The sequence below is a fragment of the Dasypus novemcinctus genome, chromosome 23 (assembly GCF_030445035.2).
Source record: "Dasypus novemcinctus isolate mDasNov1 chromosome 23, mDasNov1.1.hap2, whole genome shotgun sequence".
In the NCBI taxonomy this organism is placed as follows: domain Eukaryota; kingdom Metazoa; phylum Chordata; class Mammalia; order Cingulata; family Dasypodidae; genus Dasypus; species Dasypus novemcinctus.
Window position 1 is genome coordinate 71,185,321 of NC_080695.1, and position 24,494 is coordinate 71,209,814.

General features: G+C 44.2%; 1 protein-coding gene across 2 annotated transcripts in view; it reads right to left on the reverse strand.

Annotated features, from left to right (window-relative positions):
• The window catches only part of PDPK1 (3-phosphoinositide dependent protein kinase 1), a 129,884-nt gene that overhangs the window by 23,434 nt on the left and 81,956 nt on the right, over nucleotides 1-24,494 (reverse strand). For both annotated transcript variants that reach the window (XM_004474855.4, XM_004474856.4), the window contains 2 exons: nucleotides 22,487-22,631; nucleotides 17,111-17,208 (listed from right to left, as the gene is read on the reverse strand). In XM_004474855.4, coding sequence (XP_004474912.1) covers nucleotides 17,111-17,208; nucleotides 22,487-22,631 — 243 coding nt within the window. The remainder of the gene's footprint in view (nucleotides 1-17,110; nucleotides 17,209-22,486; nucleotides 22,632-24,494) is intronic.

Sequence of the window (24,494 nt, forward strand, 5' to 3'; positions counted from 1 at the left end):
CAGGTCAGGCTGCCACACCCCACCAGACAGAAGGGCAAATACTGCGGATCAGAAGAGTTTCGCCCCATAACAGACAAGCCCCTTTCACTGAATCTCGCCTCACACAGCTCAAACTGCCCTTTCATGCAAACATCTTTAATCATTTGGGCCAGAAAGTATTTGTCTTTAAGGACGCATTTTCCTAGACCACCCTGAGAAGTGTGCCAGGTAAAGCACCACATCAGGTCACCTTTCTGCACCCCAAAGGGTGGCTGACCGTGCCCCTGGTCTGGGCGCCCTGGCCCTCCACGTCTGAACCAGGCGGTGCTAGCAGGCAGGGCGGCCCACGAGGCTCTGTCAGGCTCACCGACCAGCAGGAACACCCTGTACAGCAGCAGTTCTTGGGGCGTGGCCGTGTCCCAGGGGACATTCAGAGGCCACGGCCAGGGGCATCAAGGCTGGGGATACTGCTCCACATCCCACAGGGCACAGGTCAGCCCACCGCAGAGAACTCTTTGGCCCGAGTGTCGCCAGTGGCAGGCTGTGCACCCCAAGGCACTGAGACTGGTCCCTACAGGCTGGGCACCTGCTCTCAATAGACACTTCTCCATGGTCCTGGGGAGATTCTGAGAGAAGGAGGTGCTGGGAGAAGAGGATGGTTAAAGGTTCTTTTCCTCACTTTCACTTCTAGTTTGGGGAGAAGCATACTTCTCTCCCCTGCTGACTGAAGGCTTAGTACTCAGCATCTTGGTAGGAGACTGGCTTGGAAGTAACTTGACCAGTGGTAGCTACCTGTGGTAAATGTGATAGATCCACGCTTCATCTGCCTACACAATTCTTGATAAATAATTCAACACCTGAATTAACATGCAACAGAAATCCAGGCCCACAGGCACACCAGTTCAGCTTCAGCGTCTGCACTGAGACAGGCCCAGTGGCAATGGCAGCCAAACAGAGGGCATCCCAGCTGGTCCGTGCCCAGCCGTGGGCAAGCTGGGAAACTCTTACAAGAAAACACATGGAAAATTTTCAGGACTCACATGAGGTGATGGATTCTCAAAGAAAACACCAATTTTGTGTGATCTATGTATCTTTTAAAAATAAATAAAAAATATTATTAAAAAAAAAACACACCAAAAGCACAAGCCACAAGAGAGAAAAAGATAAACTGTACTGCATCAAAATTTAAAACATTTGGGCAAAGGACATGATCAAAAAAGGAAAAAAAACCTACAGAAGGAGAGAAAATATTTGGAAAAACATCTGATACGAAGAAAATATGTAACTGGCCAATAAGCACATGAAAAGATGTTCATCACTAACTCTAGAGAAATGAAAATCAAAACCACACGAAGAGGCCTCTGCTGCAACTCCACAGTCGCAGAAACTTGCGACTGCCCGGGGCTGTCCCCTGGGCTTTGGCGGCAGAGATCATGAATCAGGCAGATAAAAACCAACAAGAAATCCCATCATGCCTGAGAGATCAACCACCAGAAGGTTCAAGGAAAGCTCTCCCACAGAGCAACCAGGCCTGATGCTCGCTGGACTGGGGGTGCTGTCAGTGCTACAAAGGGAGCAGGTGGTGCCACCATTGGTGGCATGGCTTGGATTGGTGGAAAGAGTGCGGAAGTGACCAAAACAGCTGTGGCAACTGTGCCTTCCATGGCAATAGGGCTGGTGAAAAGGGGTGCCTCCGCGGCTGCAGGAGTTACAACTGCTGGGTCTGCTGGTGTAAACAAAGGTCCCTTAACAGGAAAGGAGGACACATCTGCCTGAACTATGGATACACTTGAGCTACACAGCATGATAATGCCAGTGGCACCAAATTGCTGAAATATGAACTACAACCAAGTCTCCTATTTTGGACGTTCATCTTCTAATCTGCTGTGTTGAAAGTATTGATAAGTAGCTTTCATCTAAACAGAAGAGACCAACACTAGCACAGTATATGAAGGTTTCTCATACCTAAATTCCAGCTTCTTATCTGGTAAAATGCTACTTATTCGGCTGTAACTTAAGATATGGTATATCTGAATATTTACTATCCATCTGTTTCAGTTTGACTAAAAAGGTGAACACTGAATTTGGTGAATGATCTTTACGGTTCCATATATAACATGTGCCCCATAGGAAGAGAACCTTCAACTATATAAACTAACCACTGATGTGTCTAATAGTTTCAGATGTCTTAGTTTTGGTTTTTCATAACCATAGCTGATTAGGCCAAGAGGCATTTTTTTTTAAGTTGGTAAAAGTAGCAGGAGCTAGAAAGGTTTAAAAGAAAAGATAAATGATTTTATGATACAGTTTTAATCTTTTCTTAGATAGGCACTCTATTCATGTAATCATTGATGTCTGTATTAGTCAGCCAAAGGGGTGCTGATGCAAAATACCAGAAATCTGTTGGCTTTATAAAGGGTATTCATTTGGGGTAGGAGTTTACAGTTACCAGGCCATAAAGCATGAGTTACTTCCCTCACCAAAGTCTACTGCCACGTGTTGGGGCAAGATGGCTGCCGACTCTGTCAAGAGTTCAGGCTTCTTGGATTTCTCTCCCTAAGAGTTCAGGCTTCCTGGGTTCCTCTTTTCCTGAGGCTTGTGTCTCTCTGGCCTCAGCTGCTGTGCTCTCTCCACAAGGCCAACTGCAGACTATCAGGTGAACAGTTCTGTCTCTCTCCCCGGGGCTTCTGCTGTGTCTAAGAAGCCGTCTCTATCCCTCTGTGTTATTCTCCTACACACTCACTTCCCAGGCCCCAACTCAAAACTACAGCACCAAAACTCCTACTCCTCTGCTCTGCCAGGTTGTTTCATCAGTGAGTCCCCACCCACCAAGGGGGTGGGAATTCAACGTTCTACTGATGTGGCCCAATCAAAGCCCTAATCATAATTAAATCACGCCCAGGACAGATCAGTTTACAAACATAATCCAATCTCTACTTTCGGAATTCATAAATTACATCAAACTGCTACAATACCTTACAAAAGAAAACATCTTTTCTAATATCCTAAATATGTGCAATTCTTAGAATTATCTATGGATGGTTTCTCTTAAAGGTTGTTTGAAATTAATTTTTCCTCTTTAGACAAGAATCTCAGAAGTAGTTGGGGTAAAGGCATTTCTTGCTATCAACAGATAAGATAGTGCTTATTAAATATTGTACTTTTCAACCTGGTTTCACACTTCATTGTTAATACATCTCACAGTGCCTAAGGAACATTTCTTTTTCTTTTTCTTTTTTTTTTTTTTAAGAGGTACTGGGGATTGAACCCAGGACCTCGTATATGGGAAGTAGACATGCAAACCACTGAGTTACAGCTGCTCCCCAGGGGCACTTCTTTATTTATCAGTTTTGTTGGAAGAGTTTCATATTAAGGAAAAACAAATATTTTAATATACTTAAGAATTACTAGGGAAGTGGATATGGCTCAAGTGATAGAGCTTCTGCCTACCACATGGGAGGACCCAGGTTCGATCCCTAGGACCTCCTGGTGAAAAAGAAGAAGAGAAAGCATGCCCACATGGTGAGCTAGTGCCCACACAAGTGAGTCACACAGCAAGATGATGACACATCAAAAGAGAGACAAGGGGAGAGTCAAGGTGAAGCGCAGTAGAAACCAGTAACTGAGGTGGCACAATTGCAGGGAAACCTCTCTCCACATCAGAGGTTTGCAGGATCAAATCCTGGTGAATCCCAGAGGAGAGAAAATTAGACGACAACACAGACAGCAAAAACGGCAGGGCAGGAAGAGGGGAGGGGGGGGAAATAAATAAATCTTAAAGGAAAAAAAAAAGAATTACTGAACATGTCTAAGATATAAAAAAAATCCTTCACACCTATTTTATCTCGAATGGTTTAAATTATTTGCTGTATCCCCTATTAAAAACATGATCAAGCAACCACAAAATACGTGAAGATTGTTTTAAATTGACTTACATGGGTTCCATAGATTAGTTATTAATATAAAATAGGTATGAATGTTTTCAAGAGGCTTAAGGGCTTTTAAAATATAAGTTACAGTTCTTAAAAAGCAAGTGTAGACTTTCGACCAGTTTTCCAAGTCAATTTCAGACAGGGAACTGCAGTTTCTGATTATGGATGGTATGGGCGGCATGTCTTAACACGTCTCATCATGTCTCATTCATTCTCAGAGAGTGTGGCTTAGCTGGAATTCATTTCTTTTTGCTTTTTGTTCTATGTTCTGTTTCACAAAAATTTAACAGCTGGCATATATATTTGGCGCTATTCTTAACTAAGGGTTAAAATTAAGCCTGAAAAATCTCAGGAGTTTTAATCTGGAAATTTGCCTTCATTATTATAGAGACTTGTTTTTTGGGTGGGGGAGGAAGTGAGAGGGGATGAGGTCTTGCTGTAAGTCAAAACAGCATCCTTAAGAACTTGAAACAGATCACTCCAACACCTGAAGCTTAAATGTTTGCTTGCAAACCATTAAGGGCTTCACATTAATAATCTGGATCAACAAAGAGGATTATAAAACTTAATTGTTGGGAAGTGGATACAGCTCAAGTGTGAGTACCTGCTTCCCATGTACAAAAGATCCCAGGTTGAATCCTCGGTACCTTCTAAAAACAAATGAAAAAACCAACTCTCACTGGGGGATGTAGCTTAGTGGATGAGCACCTGCTTCCCAAGTACAAGGTCCTGGGTTCAATCTCCAGGACCTCCTTAAAAAAAAACTGTGAAAGCCTTCATAAACATGAACAGGGATTTTAAAGAAATCTGCAAAGGCTTTGAATCTTTCCACTGTGTTTCAAAACTGAAAAGTCATTAAGGAGTTTGTACAATTCATCAGACATTAAATGGTCATTTGTTTCATAGAGTATGAGTTAAGATATATTTGCTAGTATATCTTCTCAAATATCACCATTGGCAAAAAGGATCAAAAAACCCAAATAATAGATAAACACTAAATAATGGTATTGGAGAACTTGTTTCCTGCTATTTGATTTTTGCTTCACTGCTAGTTTGTATTTTTTAATTTATTTTCTCCCAATCCACAGGTTGTCTTTTCACATTTTTTTAAAAAAGATTTATTTATTTATTTCTCCCTCCTCCCTCCATTGTCTGCTCTCTGTGTCCATTAGCTGTGTGTTCTTCTATGTCTGCTTGTATTCTCATTAGGCAGCTCTGGGAACTGATCCCGGGACCTTTCAGAGCGGGAGAGAGACAATCATTCTCTTGCACCACCTCAGCTCCCTGATCTGTTGCTTCTCTTGTTCTCTCTCCTTTCTGTCTCTTTTTGTTGTGTCATCTTGCTGTGCCAGCTCTCCACATGGGCGCACTCCTGCGTGGGGCAGCACTCAGTATAGTCCAGCATTCCGTGTGGGCCAGCTCACCACACAGGTCAGCTTGCCTTCACCAGGAGGCCCTGGGCATCGAACCCTGTACCTTCTATATGGTAGATGGGAGCCCAATTGGTTGAGCCACATCCGCTTCCCATCTAACTTACCTTCTACAGTCATAGGCTCTGCTATGCTCTGTGTCTGAATTTCTAAGTGCAGACTGAGTTTACTCTATGCTTACATATTTATTTTCAACTCTGCTTGTCTTTAAAATTGCCTGACTAAAAACGGTTGTAATTAATTTCTGTAATTAATTTCTGCTACCTGTTAAGTTTCATTTCACCAAGTTTGTTTTAAATTCTAAACTATGCCTTTGTTCAGGAGGGGCTTTTGCAATGATAGTAGAGTAATGGACAACGTAGGGTTAGCTGGAGAGGTTCCTATCGACATGAACCAGCCATCTGAAGAGATGTACAGCTGCACACTGGAGTCTTTTCTGGTTTATTTATGTAGACTAGCAATGGGACCTGTTAAACAGGACTAATTCACTTCGAGAAACCAAGATGGCTGTATATACCTGGAGGTATGTTATTCAAATGATCTTCTGAGTGGGTATTTCGCACTGTGAGGATAAACTGGTGACCCACTTGAATGATCTATTATAATAAGGTTGACATTATGAATCATGTACTTAGTGAGCTGTCAGATGAAAATCATTGATGACTGAATAAATTTTTTATATTAATGGGAAAAGAGTCGTGAATCTTCTATAAAGCACTATATCTGCAAAAGATGAAATGTTTAATAATAATCTAAGGAAATTTTAAAATAGAAAAAAAAACAAACACAATGAGATACTGCCTCATACCTACTATGATGGCTGTTACTGAAAAAAAAAAAAGGAAAGTAAGTGTTGGTGAGGACGTGGACGAAAAAGAACCCTAACACCTTGCTGGTGGGAGCATAAAATGGTGTAGCCACATGGAAGGCAATTTGACAGTTCCTCAGAAAGTTAGACATAGAATTACCACATGACCCAGCAATTCCACTCCTAGGTATATACCCAAAAGAACTGAAAACAAAGACTGGAACAGATACTTGCACACCAATGTTTATAGCAGCATTATTCACAAGAGCCAAAAGATGGAAGCAACCTGAGTGCCCATCAACAGATGAATGGATCACCAAAGTACAGTCTACAGACACGACAGAATATCATGCTGCCATAAAAGGAACGAGGTTCTGACACATGTTACTACATGGTAAATCTTGAAATTCACTGCATTAAACAAGCCAGACAAAACATAACAAAAATCGTATGATTCCACTTACGTGAAATACTTAGAATAGGCAAATTCATAGAGAAAGAAAATAAATTAGTTTATCAGAGGTGGCAAGTGGGGTGCGAATGGATGGGGAGTTTTTGCTTAATGCATACAGAAACCTGGGGTGATGAAAAAGTGGTGCTTAATGGATGGTGGTGACAGTAGCATAACATTGTGAATATAATTAATGCCACCTTCCTGGAAGTGTTTAAAGTGAAGTTTTGTGTTGTATATATGTTATGATGTAAAGAAATATAAAAAATCATACAGAATGGCCTTCCTCTGACCCAGCAAGTCCACTTCCAGTATTTGATCCTAAGAGAAGGCTTTCCCAAGCCCCCAGCAAGAAGGAACAAAACACGGACCGTGCCCAAGGCTGGGACTCCCCCTCCCCACAGGGTGCGGACCTGCACGTGCCCCTCACCTACACAGGCAGTGTCCACGCCCCTTGAAGAATCATGTCTTACTCTTGTAATGTATATATGTTTAAAGTCCTTAGTAAAAAGTTCTAGAAAAACATTTATCTGTACATGGAAAGATGCATGGCATGCAAAATTAAACAATTCAAGCTGTAAAGCCATACGTCAAGCACTCTGTGTTTCTAAATGACTACATTACCTGCAAACATGATATCTAAAAGGCTATATATATCCCCTCACGGTGGGTTCTAAAGAGCGAGTCATAAGGTCACGATGCCTTGGGAAGTGGACTTGGCCCAATGGATAGGGCGTCCACCTACCACATGGGAGGTCCGCAGTTCAAACCCCGGGCCTCCTTGACCTGTGTTGAGCTGGCCCATGCGCAGTGCTGATGTGCGCAAGGAGTGCCGTGCCACGCAGGGGTGTCCCCCGCGTAGGGGAGCCCCACGCGCAAGGAGTGCGCCCCGTAAGGAGAACCGCCCAGTGCGAAAGAAAGTGCGGCCTGCCCAGGAATGGTGCCGCAAACACGGAGAGCTGACACAGCAAGATGACGCAACAAAAAGAAACACAGATTCCCGGTGTGGCTGCTAAGGAAGGATAGAAGCAGTCACAGAAGAACACAGCGAATTGACACAGAGAGCAGACAACTGTGGGGGCGGGGAGAGAAATAAATAAAAAAATAAATCTTTAAAAAAAAAAGGTCACCACTGCCTGGCAGTGGTGGTGTTTCAAGCCTTCTGCACCCAGGTGGTGAGGCTGCTTCGTTTCTGGGGACAGGGGCCGGCCTGTGGAGGGCCTTCCTCCATCTGGTGAGGCTGGCCCCCTTCCTGCCCCTCCCATCCCACCCAGGATCTCTGGCCCACACCTGCCGGCTCCTGGTGGCGGCCTGAGGCCTTCCCCCTTCTCCTCAGTGCTTGCCCTCTCCTCCTCTTCCCCGGGAGCTGGGTGGCCCTTGCCCCCTTCCTTAGCGGGGGACTGGGAGCCTGGGGCTGAGGAAGGCCCACTCACTTGGAAAAGGAGATCAATGGCGCCTCTGGCAGTCTGGACAAGAGTATGACGGTTCTAAGAATATCCTTTAAAAGCATAAAATAAAATATGTAGAACTACAAAGGAAACCCATCAGAGTGAAATCTAAGTACCAAAACATTAATATAATGAATCTGTGATATTGTAACATGTAGCTTTCTTAACTAATTCATTAGACAAAAGGATCTAGCAAGTCTAGTAACCATAGTAAAATGAAGTCGGGATGTGCATAAAACAATGCGTCCAGATATCTGTGAGAGCTGCCCCATGACATGAAGACACCTGTGACTTCTACAGGTGGCCGACGTTCACAACTGGAGGAACTGTTAGCTCTCTCCCGTTCGGCTTCCTGGTCCCCCTGCACTGGGGCCATGAAGCCCAGGTTAGGAGCCCCCATTAGTGCACTGGAGGAAACTCGGCTGCTGTCCTGGGAAGAGCAGTGATTAGGCAGAGGCCCGCTTCTCCGGCCCCTGGGGGGTCAGGCCCAGAGCCCGCTCCGGCCAGTTCCGACTCTGGTATGCTACTGACTCACCCAGCGATACAACGCAGAAGTTGAGGACAACAGAGAAGGGTCTGGGCTGCTTTGCTGTCTCTGCTGTCAAAGTGGTTCAGAGAAACCAAGCAGCACCGTGGATCCCAGGACCACCTGGCCCCCACAGACCTGAGAGTCAGATTCTGGGGAGCCAGCTGGGAAAGGAAGGTCCTCAGGAACTGTTCCTGAGTTCGGAAGATACCTAAACGTTCTTCAAAGACAAGGGCGTAGGCTTGTCTATAGATCCACATATGAAACACAGAAAATGTGATTATTCCTTGGATAAAATACTAATGGACTGATTCCAGCAACAAATAAAGAGGATTATACACCATAACCAAGTTGGATTTATCCCAGAAATGCCAGGGTGACTGAAGAGACAAAAATTAACCAAAGTAATAAACCAAGTTAATAGAATGAAGAGAAAACCCACATGGTCACCTTGAGAGACACAGAAAAAGCATCTGACAAAACCCAGCGCCCTTCATGACAAAGACACTCGGCAAACTAGGGACAGTGGGGATCTCCTCAACCTGAAAACCCGCAGCCACCGTCATGCACAAAGGCGGTAGGCTACATGCTTTCCCTCTAAGAGCAGGAACAAGACGGGGTGTCCCCTCAGCACTTCTATTCAACATTGTACTGGAGGCTCTAGCCAGGGCAGCCAGCAAGAGAGAGAGATAAAAGGCATCCAGATTGGAAGAGAAAAGTAAAACTATCACTGTTCACAGACAACATAATCTTGTATATAGAAAGTCCTAGGAAGTTTGTTAAAATCTATTCAATAGGGAGTGGATGTGACTTAAGCAATTGAGTGCCAGCCTCCCACACAGGAGGTCCCAGGTTTTGCTACCGATGTTTGTAAAGAAAAACGAGCAGACAACAAGCAAAAACAATAAGCAAAAAGTACTAAAAAAAACCATGGAATTGTACACTTAAAATGTATGAATTATAAGGTTTATGAACTATATGTCAATAAAATTATTTATAAAAATCTATTCAGTAATAAATAAAAAGTTCAGTAGGGTTGTAGGATCTAACAGAGTATACAAAAATCAGTTGTATTTCAATATACTTGCAATGAACAAAAAATAAAATTAAGAAAGTAATTCCATTTACAATAGCATCAAAAGCAACTAAATATTTAGGAATACATTTTTTAAAAAGAAGTGTGAAACTTATATCCTGAAATGACAAAGCATTATTGACAGAAATTTCTTAAGTAAATGGAAAGATATCCCAGTCATGGATCAGAAAACTTAAATATTGTTGTTTTTTTCATTGTCTTTTTTTTTAAACTTAAACATTGTTAAGATGGCAACACTCCCTGAACCAATCTATAGATTCAATGTAATCCCTCTCAAAACGCCATTTGCTTTCTCTGCACAAAGTGACAAGCTGATCTTAAAATTGATATGGAGGGAAGCAGATGTGGGTCAAACAGCTGGCCACCCACCTACCAAATGGGAGGTCCCAGGTTCGGTTTCTGGTGCCTCTTAAAGAAGACAAGCCAATGTAATGGGCTGGCGCAGTGAGCTGATGCAACGAGGAGACACAATGAGGGTCACAACAAGCAGGGAGTGGAGATGGCTCAAGCAATTGGGTACCTCTCTCCCAAATGGGAGGTCCTGGGTTCGGTTTCCCAGTGCCTCCTAAAAAGATGAGCAGACACAGAGAGCACACAACGAACAGACACAGAGAGCAGAAAGAGAGCACAAACAATGAGGGGAAGTGGGGGTGGGGGGTAAATAAATAAATCTTTTAAAAAATACCATATGGAAATTCAAAGGATCTAGACTAATCAAAACTAATCTTGAAAACGCAGAACAAAGCTGGAGGACTCACACTTATCAATTTCAAAATTTACTACAGAGGTAGAGTAATGAAGACAGTGTAGTACTGACACAAGGATAGGCATGTAAACCATGACAACCGACTTGACAGGCCAGAAATAAACCGAGATATCTATGGTCAATTAATTTTCAACAAGACAACTCAACAGGTGAGAAAAATAGTCTTTTCAATACATGGTGTTGGGATGACTGAATAGCCATGTGCAAAAACAATGAGTTTGGACTCTTGCCCTGCAACATATACAAAAATTAACTAAAAATGTGTCAAAGGCCTACCTGTGAGAGCTAAAACTATAAAATTCTTAGAGGAAAACAGGAGTAAATATTCACAACCATGGATTTGGCAAGATATGACACCAAAAGCACAGGTAGCCAAAGAAAAAGTAAATCGGATTTCATGACAGTGAAAAATATTGGAGCATAAAAGGACACTACTAAGAAAGTGAAATGACAATTTCCTCAACAAGAGAAAATATTTACACATCATGTATTAAATAAGGGAACTTTGTCCAGAATATATAAAGAACTATTAAAACTCAGTGGTTAAAAAATATATATCCTTTTGTGTGAGCCATGTATCTTTAAAAAAAAAAAAAAAAAAAAAGGTAATAAAAAAAGATTTAAAATATATATATATCTCTGTATCTATGGATTGCCTATTCTGGACAGTTTATAAAAATGTAATCTTACAAGTGACCTTTGTGACTGGCTTACTTCACTCAGCATAACTTCTTCAAGGTTCATCCTTGTTATCCCATGTATCAGCATTTTGTTACTTTTTATGGCTGACTAGTGTTCCATTGTATGGACAGAGCGCATCTGGTTAACCATCCATCTGTGCACAACACTTGGGTTGCTTCCACCTTTTTCTTTTGGGTTACTGTGAATAATGCTGCAATGACATTCATGTACAGACACCTTTGTGTGGACATATGCTTCCATTTCTCTTGGGCATATACCTAGGAGTGGAACTGCTGGATCATACAGTAACTCTATGTTTAACCTTTTGAGGACCTGCCAGACTGTTTTCCAACATGTGCACTATACTCCGTTCCTACCAGCAGTTTCTCCACATCCTTATCAGGATTTTATTACTCTGTTTTTTTCATTCTAGCCACCCCAGTGCAGATGATATGGTATCTCACTGTGGTTTTGATTTGTACTCCCCTAATGATTAGTGATGTTGAGCATTTTTTCATGTGCTTTTTGGCCAACTGTGTATCTTCTTTGGATAGTGTCCTGTACCCATTTTATTAAAAATTGGGTTGTCTTTTTTATTATTGAGTTGTAATGGTTCTTTACATATTCTGACACATATCCCTCTTCAGATATATGATTTGCAAATATTTTCTTCCACTCTGTGGGTTTTCATTTTTTGTAACACAAAAGTTTTTAAATTTGATGTCTAATTTATCTGTTTTTTCTTTTGTTGCTTTTGCTTCTGGTACTGTATTTAAGAAACCATCTCTTGGGAAGCGGATGTGGTTCAAATGATAAGAGCATCTGCCTACCACATAGGAGTTCCAGGGTTCAAACCCAGGGCCTCCTAGCCCGTGTGGTGAGCTGGCCCACATGCAGTGCTGCTGCGCACAAGGAATGCCATGCCTCACAGGGGCGTCTCCCGCATAGGGGAGCCCCAAGCGCAAGGAGTGTGCCCTGCAAGGAGAGCCGCCCAGCACGAAAAAAGTACAGCCTGCCCAGGAGTGGCACCACACACATGGAGAGCTGACGCAGCAAGATAATGCAACAAAAAAGAGACACAAATTTCCAGTGCCACCGAACATGCAAGCGGACACAGAAGAACACACAGTGAATGGACACAAAAGAGCAGACAATTGGGGGAGGGGAGGAAGGGAGGAAATAAGGAAAATAAATCCTTAAAAAAAAAAAAAAAAAAAGAAACCATCTCCTAAGCCAAGGTCACAAAGGTTTACCTATATGTTTTCTCCTAAGAGGTTTATACTGTTAGCTCTTACATGTAGGTCTTTGATTCATTTTGAGTTAACTTTTATGCATGGTGTAATGTTGGAAATATGGACATATATCTTTTAAAACAAACTGGAGGATGCTGGTGAAACAAATCATGGTTTTCAAAATTGGCAAATGAAGAGGCAAAAAGTGTTTATCCTATTTTTCCTCTCCAAACACCACTACGATTAACCAGAGTTGATGAGGGGAAGTTTCTCTATATTCTCTATAAAGAATTCCTGCTGAAGAATGAAAGAAATAGACTCTGACCATTCTGCAACTTCTAATGAGCTGGTGGGTCTAGGCCATGGCTATCAATGTCTGCTGACTTTACACAGAGAGAAAGAAAGACATGGATGACGTGTGCTTCCAGATGAACAGTCTTGCTTGTGGGCAAAAAATCAAAACTAAATGTGGTCAAGTAGCCAGACTCAACTCCCAACCTACAGGAAACAGAGAAGACAAGGAAAACATGATGAGTGACTGCACCGAGCTGGAATCAGCAAAGTCTGGGAACATCTACAGGACAAAGGATTTGGTTTTTTTAATAGCATGGAAGAGAAAAAGTGACGATGGAGAAGAGTACTCTGTATCGTGGAAAAAGCAACAAACAAATCCTGCATCAGTTATGGCTAAACGAATACAGATTTTGAAAAGAAAAGAGTACAACATCTCACAGTGGTAAGAGCTGTGTCTGGTGGGATAAGGGTGGGGACTCCCTCCCCTAAGAGTGAGCTCTCCAAATGTCAAGCTGGTTTTGGAAGGAGGATGACCTGCTTTAAAGGAGGCTCCTGACCTGCACAGGGGGCGGGTGCTCCCGGTGGAGGCAACTGGGAAAGAATCTCAGAGGAAGAGTTTATGGCAAACGGGAAAGGGGATCAGAGCTGGTCTGAGGTCTGGATGGTGGTCATCCAACAGGTGGGACCTGAAGTGTAGCTGGAGCCTCCCTCCTGCCCCTTCTTTCTAGCCACCCATACCCCCCTCCTGCTGAGCCTCCCTTTCCCCAGTTTTGGTGAGTGTGCCCCCATACCAGGCTGCATCTCAGGTAAGTCTGGGAGTACAATGAGAAGACAGATTTACAGATACAAACCATGAGCCCAAGCCTCCAGGCCACCTCGAGCTCCCTGAGAGGGAGGATCTTGCAAGGAGGGCAGAGGCCAGAGACAGAGAAATACAGGAGGCGCTCAGTCCATGCCATTAAGCTGCCTACACACCATGTGTCCAAGTGACTCACGTGCAAGGGGAGAAGTCAGAAATCCCCTCCACCAGAAAGTTCCCACTCATTCCACAGGCAATAGCCACCATGCCCGACTCCCAGGCACCTCCTGTATTCACAGGCAGGAGGACCACTGCTCGTTGATGGGTAGATGCATCTGCTGGGGCCGCCCAGTGAGGAGAGACATCTGGAGAGCTCAGCCACACGGAGAAGGAATGAGCCCTGGGGACAGAGATCTGTGAAGACGGGTCATGCTGCTTGTCCCCAGAAGACACATCCAGAATGTTCATGCACAACTGGAGGGAAGGACCTGTAGCCTTGCACGCATTCTCACTTTCCTTCTGGAAGCTTTGCAGGTGTTCGGGGAAATCGTCTCTGAACAAAAGTTTATTTGTTTTAAAGCCTATGCAGGAATAAATTCTAGGATTCAGAGCTACTTCAACAACTCAAACTTCTTCCAACAGTAGATCAGAGTAAGTTGCCAAAATGAGCCATTCATGTAATTATGTATGCATGTTTTCCCTTTTCCAAGAAGGAAAAAAAAAAAAGCCAACTCATCTCTATACCCAAGCAATTGTCCCTGGTTAACAATGTAATCCCTGCTGGGACTTTTAGCTTCCTGGTTCCAGGAACAAAGTAAGCAGGGATTTTTACTACTTTATCAATGCATTTAAATTACTATATTTCCTAATGGCTACAGGACTAGTCCTGTGCCAAATATCAGAGCCAGAAGAAAATCTACAAGAAGGAAAAAAGGTGTAGAACAGATTCCTGCAGGAGCGGGGCTTTGAGTCTGACTGTGGCTGCGTGGGCATCCTCCAGCTTAGCTTGGCTGCTGCAGTCAAACAGCAGCGGGCTGACTCAGTGCTAGGGAAAGTGTCAGCAGATAAGACTATGAGTAGTGAATGCTTCTTAATGAGAAAACTTGGCTGGGGATACAGCTGCTTCTACTGGGCTCATGATGCCATGCCAAGTCCAGAAAAATAGTAAAACGGTTTCTCTTTAATAGAAACGAGTCTGACAGATCAAGATTTCACAGCACCCCACAAATGCCAGAGGACTTTGGGAGCTTAAAGTATCTCCAGGTGGGAAACCCACCCATCCACGAAAACCACTGAATGGGAAGCAGGGGAGGAGTGACAAAGGATGGACAGATGGCAGGTGAGTGGCACCAGAACTATTCCCTGTTAAGGAATAAGAACCTCTTAACTGACTGCAAATTTTGTTTCCAGTCCCAAAAGGGAGGTTGCTTTAAGATTCACAGAGCAGTTCCCATACCTAAGACAGCATGTTTGTGCAAGATTACAAAGCCCTAACAGACTGAATGGTAACGAGAAAACCCAGGGATGAGGAAAACCCTAGAAAGGAAAAGTGAGGCCCTCTGGGGAGGAAAGCCAGCTGTGACGTACCGATGGACCCAGCAACTTGGCCCAGGAGGGGCCACAGGAGGACCCGCTGGCTTCTCTGCCCTATGGACATGCTAATGGCATGCACAGGAGGGGAGGGACAAGGGAGGGCCAGCTACCCAACAGACCCCGCATGCCAGCACTTGTCCCAAGAGAGTGGCCCAGAAGAGGCACCTTCTGTCCCCAGGCTGGAGCTGATGCTCAAAGATGTCCCAAGTAATACCTGCCTCTGCAAGCAAGTTTTCCCATGAAAGAATCAACCATCCAAGCCATGCTGCCCCTGCTCACTGACCCTGACCATTTGCTCAAATGGAGACTCTATGATGTTTGAATCTCTGGGACAAACATCATAGACAAATAAAAAAGAAACAAAGAGAGAAGCACGTGGCTCAAGCAATTGGGCTCCCATCTACCATATGGGAGGTCCGGGGCTCGATTTCCAGGGCCTCATGGTGAAGGCAAGCTGGCCCGTGCAGGAGTGCTGACCCCCGCAGGAGTGCTGGCCTGAAGGGAGAGCTGGCATAGCAAGATGACACAACAAAAAAGAGACATAGAGGAGAGACAATACGAGACGCAGCAGACCAGAGAGCTTAAGTGGCATAAGAGATTGAGCACCTCTCTCCAACTCCAGAAGGTCCCCGGATTGGTTCTCAGTGCCACCTAAAGAGAAGACAAGCAAAGAAGAACACACAGCAAATGGACACAGAGTGCAGACAGTGGGTGCAAAATAATGAGGGGGGGTGGATAAATAATAAAAATAAATCTTTAAAAAAGAAAACGAAACAGAAGACCTAAGGAGCATGTGGAGAGCTTGCTTCACCACTGCTCATTCTCCATCCCTAGCTGGGACTTCCTCCCAGCTAAGGTGAACCACCTGGCTGGCTGAGCACCGGCTACCACCTTTCCTGCACCATGAAAGCATATGCAGCGGGGGCACTTCTCTGTCACTTTCCTTCTGCCAGCAGGTCCCCGCACTCCCACACCTCCATACCCAACTCCAGCACCATTATTCCACCCAGAGCTCCTGATGGGAATCTTTATCTCAAGAGGCCATGGGGAAAGGGCGGTAACCAAAGGCCCCAGAGGAGTTCTGCACAGGGGCCCTGCGGTGGCTCTGCAGTCAAGGGCTACTACACCCACGGCATATTTCTGTACCTTTCTCTCTACCCAGCAATGGTGGCTGGTCAAAGACCTGCCTTTCATTTTCAAGATCACTTGTTAGCTCACACAACAGCTTTCAGCTTCCCCTAAAAATTATCAAAAAGGGTTCCATCTTCTTTCTACCTAACACTTTGAAGCAGTTTTCAAAAGCTAAATGACAATTCTTTCTACCTTCAAAGTTTATGATTTTTAGCTGGTAAACACCTGAAGGCCAGACAAGAAGCCCGAAGGATGGTGAAGACCACGGAGGCTGGTGAAGACCATGGAGGCCACCGGTGGCTCAGTGCACACCCACCACCAGCTGCTCGAGCCATGGAGTCAGCACCAGACATCACCCAAGGCTAGAAGTGATCCTGGCACAGTGGTTTGGAGGCTCTGACTCACAGGTAAAAGCAGCACCCATCTTTTTTGTGATCCAGTGGAATTTTACTAAACGAGAAAGCCTGCGCCTCAGGGCCTGGTGAGAGATGGACAGCCCCCGAGTTACAGCCCTCGGTGCCAAAGAAGCGCCAGGGGCTGACCCCACCAGGCCCACAGCCCTCACATCAGTGACCAGGAACAAACATGGCATCCCTGGCATTTTCCAGGAAGATGACCAAGATGGCAAGGCCACAGTGGGTGCTGATGAGAAACCGTGACCACAGGACTGAGGGCAAGTAGTGTTACTACACCCCCTCCACGCATGAACCAGACCCACGTGGCTTAGGAAGCCTCCAGACACTTGGCCTCGGGTCCTCAGCAAGATCCTGCCACGGAGAGCAGGACCTATCCCAGGGAAAGCCACACATCTGCCTCACCCGAACAAAGGAATGCCAGATACCTGTCCTTGAGGAGGAGCGCAGCTCAAGTTAACACATTCTGAGAAGTTGCTTTGAATCTTCAGACCTAAAGCAGGGTTCTGTGCGAAAGCCGCACTCACATACCTTGTTTACTCTCTGGGGATAAGACCTTGGCTGTTCCAAAATCCGTGATCTGAATGTGCATATCTTCATTTAACAAAATGTTTTCTGGTTTGAGGTCCCTGAAAAAGGAGATTTTTACTTTTGAGATGAAATATTTGAAAGTTACGCCGTCATACACACTAAATATTGCTAACAACCCAAATGATTAATACCTATCCCCTCACTAAGAACCAAACACAACAACCCAAGTGGACACAAGCCTAGTTAAAAGTTTACACTGAATAAAGGTTAACTGCATATAAAGACAACAAAACTACACCAAAAATTATCATTTTTAATAAACTTTTTATTGAAGTATAGCCTATCACTCTTTTTTTGATATTGTTTTAAGTTTCATCTACATGATTAACATTGCCTCTTCACTTTCTTAAATCTTAAGAGTACAATAAAAATCCAGCTCTGGCTGACCTTATCCGCCCTTTCCATGGTGTAAATCCTCCCACCACAGCCTGTCCTGGCAGCCTGGGAGCGTCACTGCCTGGGAGTGTGGGGAGCGCCCAGTGGTCACACACAGCCCCAGCCACCACATGTCCACCACACACATACAACAGAAGTGAATAACTGCCACAGCAGGAGTGGCAAAACAGTTAGTGGCAACTTCTAAGTAACTACTGCCTTTGTTTTTAATATAATTAGTAAAGTGTAAACTTATTTAATTTTCAATCATGGATGAGTTTAACAAGTGCCTTGCATATTCCTCAAATTTTAGGTCCTTTTTCATAAGCCAGCTCTGGCAGGCCACTGTCTAGGAGCAGAATCTGAACAAAGGTCCATTTGACTCCAAAACCTGGTCTCTTGCTTTTTGATAATAATTTATTTTTAATTGTGGTAAAATGTACATAACATTAAAAGCATTTTAGCCATTTTAAGTGGACAATTCTTTGGCATTAAGTACATGGACAAGACTGTGTACTGTCACCACCATCTACTTCCAGCTGATTTTCATCTTCACGAGCTAAAGCGCATGCTCAGTTAGCAATGAGCCCCATTGCCCGGCCCCACACCCCCGCTAACCACCCTCCTGCTTTCTGTCTCTACAAATTTGCTTATTCTAAGCATTTCACGTGAGAGAAATCCTACACTATTTGTCCTTTATGTCTGGCTTCTTTCACTTAAGATGACGTCCTCAAGGTTCGTCCCCGTGGTAGCACACACCAGCACTTCCCTTTTTTTTTCCTTTTATAGCTGAATCATATTCCATGTATGACTACACCACATTTTGTTTTTCCATTCATATGTTGATGGACAGTTGGGTTGTTTCCACTTTTTGGCTATTGTGACTAATGCTGCAATAAACACTGTGTACAAATATCTTTCCAAGTCCCTGGTTTCAATTCTTTGGGGCATGTGTCTAGGAGTTGAATTGCTAGATCATATGGTAACTCTATGTTTAACTTTCTGAGGAACTGACAAACTTTCCACAGCGGCTGCACCACTGTACATTCACATAACAGTGAATGAGGGTTCCTGTTTCACCAACTCTTGCTGTTTTCAGTTTTTATCAGTAATGGCCATCACGGTGGATATAAAGTGGATCTGACTTTAGTTTTAACTTGCATTTCTCTCATGGTTAATGATGTTGAGCATCTTTTCATATAGTTATTGGCTATGTGAATATCATTTTTATGAAGAGATGTCTATTGAAATCTTTGGCTGTTTTTTTAAAAAATTGGGTTGTCTTTTTGTTGTTGAGTTGTAGGAGTTCTTTATATATTCTGAATATTAAATCTTTATTTATATGGTTTCCAAATATTTTCTCCCATTCTTTAGATTGTCTTTTCACTTTCTTGTCCATTGCTGCACAAAAGCTTTCACTTTTGATGATGTCCACTCATTTTATTTATTTTTTCCTTTTGTTGCTTGTGCTTTTGCTATAAAATTTAAAAATCCATTTAATTATTCCATTACTGTCTCTCTCTTTTCTTTTTTTTTTTTAAAAAAGATTTATTTATTTATTTAATTCCCCCCCCTCCCCTGGTTGTCTGTTCTTGGTGTCTATTTGCTGCGTCTTGTTTCTTTGTCCGCTTCTGTTGTCGTCAGTGGCACGGGAAGTGTGGGCGGCGCCATTCCTGGGCAGGCTGCTCTTTCTTTTCACGCTGGGCGGCTTTCCTCACGGGCACACTCCTTGCGCGTGGGGCTTCCCCACGCGGGGGACACCCTTGCGTGGCACGGCACTCCTTGCGCGCATCAGCACTGTGCATGGCCAGCTCCACACGGGTCAAGGAGGCCCGGGGTTTGAACCGCGGACCTCCCATATGGTAGACGGACGCCCTAACCACTGGGCCAAAGTCCATTTCCCTGGTACTTTTTTTAGTTCACAATTTCTTCTTTACTTTTCTATATACTTTCTAGTTGTTTTCTTAGAGGTTACCTTTGAAAATTTAATAAACATCTGAAACTAGTAACAACTTGGTTCAACTGGTATCAATACAGATTCTATAGTATTCAAACTCTCTACTCCTATATATCTCTGCCCCTCCTTTATATTACTGTCTCAGATTCCATCTTTATATATTGTATGCCCATTAACACCGATTTATAACATTATTTTATACATTTGTCCGTTTAGTCACATAGGGGTGAAAAAAAGCTGTTACAAACCAAAAGTAGCATAATACAGAATTTTATATTGACCTATGTAATTACTTTCACCAATGTTCTTTATTTCTTCTTATGGCTTTGAGTTACTGTCTAGTATCCTTTAATTTTAGCCTGAAGGACTCCTTTTAGTAACTTTTCATAGGGCAGGTCTTTGGGTAATAAACTCTTTCAGTTTATGTTCATCTAAATGTCTTAATTTCTCCCTCATTTTTGAAAAATAATTCTGCCAGACATTCAATTCTTGGTTTTTAAGGATTTTTTTTCAAAGATTTAAAATATGCCAGCCTACTATCTACTGGCCTTAATGGTTTCTGATGTGAAATTTGTCTTATTGGGGATTCTATGTATGTGACAAGTCACCTCTCTTGTGCTGCTTTCAAAATCTTATCTTTGGCGAGAGAATGTAGCTCAGTGGTTAAGCGCCTGCTTCCCATGTACAAGGTCCTAGGTTCAACCCCCGGTACCTCCTAAAAATAAAATAGATAAGAATTTAAAAATCCTATCTTTGAATTTTGACTATTTCACTATAATATATCTTGGTATAGATCTCTAAGAGCCTCTTATTTCTTTAAATCCTTTTTCTGTCCATTTAGCTCTCTCTTGTCCTTCTGGAACTTCAATGATGCTTATGTTAGTTTGTTTGATGATGTCCCACAGGTTCCTCAGGCTCTGTTCATTTTCCTTTCTACACCTCACACTGGATAATTTCAATTGTCTTGTCTTCAAATTCACTGATCCTTTCTTCTGGCTGTTCAAATCTGCAGTTGAATCTAACAAGTTTCTCATTTCAACTACTGCACTCTGCAGCTCCAAAATTGGTTTGGGTTCTTTTTACAATTTCCATCTCTTTATTTTATTCAGGCATTTTCCAGATTTCCTTTAGTCCTTTATATATTTAGCTCACTGAGCATATTTAAGACCACTGACAAAGTCTTTGACTAATATATAAGCTTCCTCAGAGATGGTATTTGGAATTCTCTTTTTTTCACTAATGGGCCATACTTTCCTGTTTCTTTGTATGTTCTGTAATTTTTTGAGAATTGGACATTCAGAGTATTATGTTGTTATTACTTTGGAAATCTAGTTCTCTCCCATTCCTCTGGGATTGCTGGTTTTTTTGTGTTGCTGTTTTTTTTGTGTGTGTGGGGGGGTGGGTTTTGGTTGTTGTTGAGGGCTGGAGTCGTCAATTTATGACTTTTCTAAACATTTTTGCTCCCAAATGGGGAATGGAAAAAGAGAGAGGGGGGAAAAAACACGACTGACACTGCATCTTTAAGACTCCTCTGCTCTTCTTCCCTGGGGGCGTTAAAACAACTGGCAGCTCTTGGGGAGGCCCCCAGGGATCTGACCGAGCTGATCCGGAGCAGTGACCGCTGGTCAGACCACACTCCCCAGAGTTTTGGAGGACTGGGTCCTTGTAGCCCACCCTGGCTCCAGTCCCCAGCTGCGCCAGGAGCCCAGGCTGCAGTCTCGCTGCTGCCTGCCACGCAGTTGGGGGAATGGGGAAATTCACTGGTATTTATGGCACTTTACCAGCATGATCCTCCGGCTCTTCCCTGAATGCTGCATGATGCTCCACTAGACTCCAGAGTTCCACAATATGGATTCAGGCAGCTCCTGTCAGTTCAGGAGGGACTGACTTCTAGAGGTTCCTACTCCACCACAGTCATACAATCCTTTGAATACATGTCTGAACTATATCCTACCATTTTCAATTCATAAAATAAATATCTTATGAACACTTTCAATTTGACTTTGCCAGAAAGTCATGGAAAATGAGACCAGAAAGAATTACACCATAAAAGCTACAATGGACAAACCAAAATCATTAACAAGATGGCTACAAAGAACTATTACATTGGCAGAAAAACCAGGTGGAATGGGTTGAGCTGGTGTTTAAGGTCCATGAGCCTCTCAACCTGTGTTCCCTGGACTCCTGGTGCTAGCCAACTCCTCTCAACCCTCATCTAGTCACAGCCGCATGGTATAAGCCAGCTCTGACCCTGGAGGGCTACGATTCTTTTGGAAAGGCCATAAATTGTGAGCAAAATGCTCAGTGGTCCCTTATTTAACAAAGACAAAAGTTTTCAAAAATACTATGAAAGATTTATTCCTAAATGTTGTATAATTAATCCAAATGAAGCTTTCTGCTAAAATGTTATAAACTAAAACTGATACTTTACTAACTCATTAATAAATTTAACTTATAACAAGCCAAATAATTGGCTATCAATCCAGTATACTTACTGTTTGTAGTATCTGACAAAACTGTTTCCATCTGAGTACCAATCATCAATTTCTCTTCGTATTCTTTAGCCCTTCCCCCTTCACTCATGATTTTGTGTATTAGTCTCATATGTAATGCCCTCTTAATATGAATATCTATGAAACGTGCTACCAGTTCATGTGACAGAAACAGTTGATTCTGTATTGTCCCCAATGAAAATCCGAGGAATGATGAACAGCACATACAAGAGGGAGCAGAAAGTAAGCCAGCAGAGGAGAACAAAGTGGTTTATTTTAAAGAATTGCAGCAGACCCTAAAGGATTTTTCAGCTCCCTGATTCTAAAATTATCCCATTTACTCCCCTAATAATCTTAAATGCACTCAAAAATGCCAATTTTAATTCCCAGTCTAACCGTGTCAATGTTCCTCTGCTCCTAGCTGCCAGGCATCCGCATAGGGATTGGCCATGGGTCTGTGTGGTCTTGCCAGGGCGACACTGTGGCACTCACCTGTGGATGATGCCCTTGCCGTGCAAGTACTCCAGAGCAGACACGATCTCAGCTGTGTAAAACCGAGTGCAGGTCTCGTCGAAGGAACCAATTTTGCGAATGTATTTAAGTAGTTCTCCATTTTTGGCATAACTAAGGCCAAAATCTTGAGAATTGCATGGTTAAGGAAAAGGGTAAAAGTGAGTTTTTTTAACTAACCTGAACTGCCTGATAATTGTTTTTTGTTTTTTTTTAATTGAAACTGAAAACTGAAGGCGCTCATGGCCAGATAGGTTGCCACTGGTCTAAGAGGAATCCCAGGCCCCGAAATGACCTGGCCCGGGACCAGTCTCCAAGCACCAGTGCAGGGGTTTCTCACTAAGAAAACAAGGACATAATCCCTGGAAAAGCGCAAGCCTTCAGTCCAGACTGCACCCCTGGACCACATCATCCCTTGAGGGTATCCTGGCCTCAAGAAATGGGAACCACTGGAGGCCACAGTCAGGACTGGCCCACTGGGCAAGGGCACTGGTGACTCTCATGCCAGCTTTGCATGCAGAAGGTCCGAGAGGCCGGCTTCAGGAGAAGGGGAGGATACCTCCTCCACAGCCAGGCCACAGCTAGTGCGCACTGAGCGCCACCGTGTGCTGCGCCAAGTTCCTCCGTGTAAAGGATGGTTAACTGAAAGCTCCATTCCATAAACCTAAGTTGTGTAAAAGAAGAACTAGCGCATTAACTTCTCATACACAGCAGCACTGGCTGGGGGCTGAGGAGCAGTTACCTTCCCTCGGGCACCACGCGCTGTGATTCATTTGTATTCTTTTTCCACATATGATTTAAGATTGGCTGGTCAATGGATCCCATATGGCTTCTTCCTCCCAGAAGCACTTACCAAGGAAACTGACAGGTACTGTGCCCTCCCTGGCTGCCAGGACTTGGTGACCTGGTGCTCAGGGCACCTGGCTGGCCGGCTTGCTCGGTTCTGTCTGCTCAGGCACTGCCATCTTCCCATGGAAGAAGCCTGAAGATGCAGTGCAAGTGGACAACGCCTGAGAGGGAAGGGAGCAGCAATCAACCCTTGCAGAAGCTGCCCCTTATCCAGCCCCGCCTCTGGCCATCCAAGCCCTGTGAACTCAAGACAATTTTAAACAGGCCTGAAACAAAAATCACGCCTCTTTACTTCCACAGAACACAGAGTCTGGGCCTGTACCCCTCCCCGCCTTGCCCTGCCCATGCTGCACAGGCAGGCTGCGGCAGCATGGCCTCCTCGCCAGTGGCCTGCAGGCTGTGAGAGCCTCAAGGGCTGCAGCTCTTGGGCAGACGACCCCACCTGGGCCAGCCACAGATCCCTACTAGTTCAGAGTGGAGTCTACCCAGGAGCCCGCAGGCCCACAGGTGGGGCTCAGGCCACAGCCAGGGTGGGGAGTGGCTTCTCGCCTCTTCCGGCTTCATAGGCTTGGCCCCTTATCTGAGCACTCACTGGGTTCCTGTTTCCTGTGTCAGGGACACTTCTGGTCCTCTCCTGGGCTGTGGTGCTCAGGTGGCTGAGAGGTTTTCAATGCCAGCAGGTGTAGAACAGGCTTGGCGGGAGGCAAGGAAGAGCACTGGCCAGAACCAGGACCTCCTCAGCCTTCTGGCTCTGGCTGCCAAGTCAGCAGGGCAGCTGAGGAGGGGGGCTGCCCATGCTGCCTGGGCACAGCTCACCCGCCTGAGCCCAATGAAGCCAGACCACAGAGGGCCCCCGTGGTGGCCTCTCCCGTCTTCCATGGGCTGCTGCGGCCCTGCCCCATACTCTGCTGCACCCCACACCTGCCCTGCAGTGGGTGTGCCCCTGCGGTTGCTCCAAGACAGTGACAGGTAAATGCATAGTGCAAACTGCTCCCCTCTTCAGGTGTAACTGCAGTGTTTATCTTTGGGATTTTCTTCACTGTTTTTTCTTTCTTTCTCAACATAACACACATCCCCGGGATCTGAAGTGGGGTGGAAGACCTGGGGCTCATTCCTGCCAGAGGCAAGCAAGCCCCTACAA